At 37.0% G+C, this 3,606-nt stretch overlaps 1 protein-coding gene across 1 annotated transcript; it reads right to left on the bottom strand.

Annotated features, from left to right (window-relative positions):
- Positions 1 to 1,317: 1,317 nt before the first annotated feature.
- Positions 1,318 to 3,606, bottom strand: LOC114726929 (probable endo-1,3(4)-beta-glucanase ARB_01444). The gene has a single exon (XM_028913643.1). The coding sequence runs from the start codon at positions 3,604 to 3,606 to the stop codon at positions 1,318 to 1,320; it is 2,289 nt and encodes a 762-aa protein (XP_028769476.1).

The raw sequence follows: 3,606 nt of genomic DNA, 5'->3' as shown, positions 1-3,606 counted from the left end.
TTATTATTATCAAGTATAGATCCTCAAATATATGATGGTATGAATTAGAAATTCATCAAAGAATGCATTCATGAGATATTACAAAATATCTGTCAAATGCTATTACTGACCTAATTAAGTGAGTATTACTAGATCTCATATTCCAGCTGCAAATGCTCTAATTAGTATAAATAAAAATGAGACATGCCTGAATTATGAGAGATTAATTGGTTCCAATATAATCATATTAGATAAAAGGAGCATGATATTAACAACAGGTTTAATATGGTAGTTATCAACAGGTTTTTCAAAAATTCAAAAAGTAGTATTTTTACAACTTCAGAATAGCAATTAATAACAAGTTTTCTAAGAAATTCAAAAAATAGTATTTTTTTACAATTTCAATAATTCGTTAACAAGTTCTGTAATTCTACTAACAATTTGGGTATAACATTTAATAACAAGTTTTCTTAAAATTCAAAAAAATGGTATTTTTACAACATTAGCAACTATTTTTTTTTTTAAAATTACAACTTCAGTATAACAGCTATTATTAGCTCAAAATATATAAAATAATATGTCGTATAAGCTAACATCAGATGATAATAATAAAATCAAAATTAATTGCGAAATATATAATTTAGTTCAATTTGTAAAACTTATTAACTGCATTTTGATGGTGATACTTCTACTTTATTTCTATGAATCCCTTCTTCATAAGTTATCATATCGAGCTGATTTCTCAGAAGCTTTAATTGCTAAGTTCATCATCATGTTGACAATTAATTCTGTCTCATGCTTGGTCCAACTTCTGCGGGAGTTTCTTTCTTTGTTTTTATTTTCGGAGGAATTGCTTTTCGGTTCATTCATTTAGAGCAAGAATTACAATTCCCAACCCCTGCATGTTCGATACAAACTTGCTCAAAATGGGTTCGATGTTGTAGAATGTATTATCGCACATGTTTTCCTATGTTTTTTTTTTTTCCTGTTTTTAGTTTTTAGTTTTTTTTTGTTGTTACTTCTCTTGTTCTTTTCCAATTTCAGATGTTTGGGTCAGCCTTTTCATGTAATCGTTTTATTTAGGTTAACTAAATTTGTCCTTTTATCAAAAAAATTAATTATTAATAACAAAACTATGAATTCAAAACTTTGTTTTTTTAATGTGTGCTAACGAGGCCCAATAGCCCAATGCCCAATATGAACGTTTCAACTTAAGCCCTCATATTCAGCTAAAAAAAAACAAAAAACTTAAGCCCTCGTATGTTTCAGCCAATTGAGTCACACAATAACCAATATCTTACATCACACACAACACAACATCATCATCCTCATAATAACTTAATTACAGTAATGATCAAACCAGGAATATTTTTCATGACCATACTCATCTTCTTCTGGTCGATCACCTCTGCTATGAACCCACCATAGCAAATTAGAGAATGAGTTGCCGTCATCAAAACTTTTCAAGCTTCTAATCTTCTTCAATGCGCTTTCTTTATCATAAACTCCTTCCATGGCATAAACGAATCCTTTCCAACCTTCTGCAACACCTTTCCTGTTTCTCAAACCAGGCAATGTCCATTCAACAAGGTCCTTCACAAATCCCACATCAGAGAGCAACACCTCAGTGATTGGCAATAATGGCAGAACTTGAATCCCCAATCTGCATTCTCTCCATTGAGGAGGAGCAAACCAGAGTCCACTGTCTCTCTTGTTGGCCCATAAAACACCGACAAGTCTGTTCTCTTTTGTAAACTCTTCTTCCTCGTACAACATCTTATAATCTGCTGTCTCTTTCTTCTTCACGTGCCACCATGTTTTTGCTGCATGAATTTCAAGAGCTGTTAATGTTGCTCCAATGGCTACCAGATTGGTGTCACCATATGCTAAACCCATTAATGCTGCTGAATAGTATGCGTTCACGGCCTCACTTGTGCTCTCTTGGTTTCTTCCATCTGCAAATTCAGATAAGCCTCCAGCCCAAGAGTGTAACTTGTACAGATCAAAGCATCTTAATCGAGGATAGTTTGAGTTTGATTTTCTTCCCAAGTTCATGAAATCTGCCATTAATGAATAAGCTTGTGGTCTGTACTTTCTTCCCCAGGCTGGATCAATCTTTGCAAGAACTGCTATTCCATATAGAAAGTATCCTAGATGGTAATGGTGATCATTGTAAATTCCAAAACCAAAATCTTCGTCTGCATCTTTAGAGCCTTGTTTTGTGATGATTCCTTTCCATTTTGTGTCATATAAAAAGCCATTTTCATCAAAAGTACCATCCAACCATGGCTCCATGGTCTCTTTCAAGAACTGGGTTACTGCAGGAATGGCTTCTGGAAAACTCATTTCTTCAGCTATCAAACCTAACCTTGCTGCTCTTGCAATTGATTTCCCAGAAAAATAGCAAGATGGTGGTATTGTTTTTGTTCTTGATGGGTTATTCAAAGCATCGATATCTTCAGAAAGTGCTGAAACAATCTCATCATAAGAATTTTGGTTGATTTCTCTGGTTGAATGCCAAGTAATAGGAACAGGCTTTGTCTTCAATACCCATGAGTCTCCAACGACTCCAACAAGTTCACCATCGATGCTTCTGTACTTGAAATCATTTAGAATAGTAATTTCGCAGTCATTAGCAGATAGAAGTTGAAGATGAAGAGGGTGGGCTAACATTAACAAATCTCCCCAACCTCTCTTTTCCCATTTATATTCCAAAGAGAATGGCATTCTGAATGTGGCATCCCCAGATACAGGATAACAAAAGCAGAACTGATTAAGGATCGTTTCAAGTTTTGGATTCGAATCTGGCAACAGAGCTATCCTGATTATCCCCGAAAACTCTTCAGATGTAATCTTTGAGGGATCGTGGTTCAAACCAATGGGTGATGAGGTGTATATAAGCCATGTTTGACCATTGCTGAGCTGAAGGGTATATTTGGTGAGCGAGGCATTATTGGAAGAAAGCGAAAGGATAGAATGAACAGTGGAAATTGAAATTACTGTTTGATTCGTCACATTTACAGTTAAAAAGGGACTTCCTCTAACAAGAAAGAATTGCATATTGGAGGAGGGAAATTCCAAAGTGACACCAAGGTCACTGAAGGAAGAGATTACATGCGTCTTCTGGGAATGATGATCAGTTACCTCTGAGGCAGAGATGGTGAGATCAGCGGTGAAAATCTGTGAAATAAAAGTAGAGGTGGAGGAGCGAGATGGGTAGGAGAGAGAAAGGGAGGAGAGACAGGGTTTAATGATGTAGGGATGAATGTATTCAGGTTCGACATTGTTGAGAACGAAGTTCTGGAAAAAGGAGTTAGTAGGAAGTGGGGTTGAAAGAAGGCTAGGGACGAAGAACTTGGAGGGATCAGGGACAATTGTGGATTGAACTTGAGGGAAGAGAAATGGAGTGTTTAATACCTTCTGAGGCTTTGGTGGTGATGAAGGAGGAGGCGGGGGAGAAGGCGGTGGCGGTGGTGGTGAAGGAGGAGGAGGAGGAGGCAGCGGTGGCGGTGGTGGCGGCGGTGGCGGTGGAGGAGGCGGCGGAGGTGGTGGCGGTGGTGGGGACTTTTTGCGTCTTCCAAAGAATCTACTGATTTCTTTTTCAATTTTTCTTCCGAACCTTGGCAT

The sequence above is a fragment of the Neltuma alba genome, unplaced genomic scaffold (genome assembly GCF_004799145.2).
Source record: "Neltuma alba isolate B1F8T4 unplaced genomic scaffold, ASM479914v2 tig00012412_pilon, whole genome shotgun sequence".
Taxonomy (NCBI): Eukaryota; Viridiplantae; Streptophyta; class Magnoliopsida; order Fabales; family Fabaceae; genus Neltuma; species Neltuma alba.
This window is presented reverse-complemented; position numbering and strand designations above follow the sequence as displayed.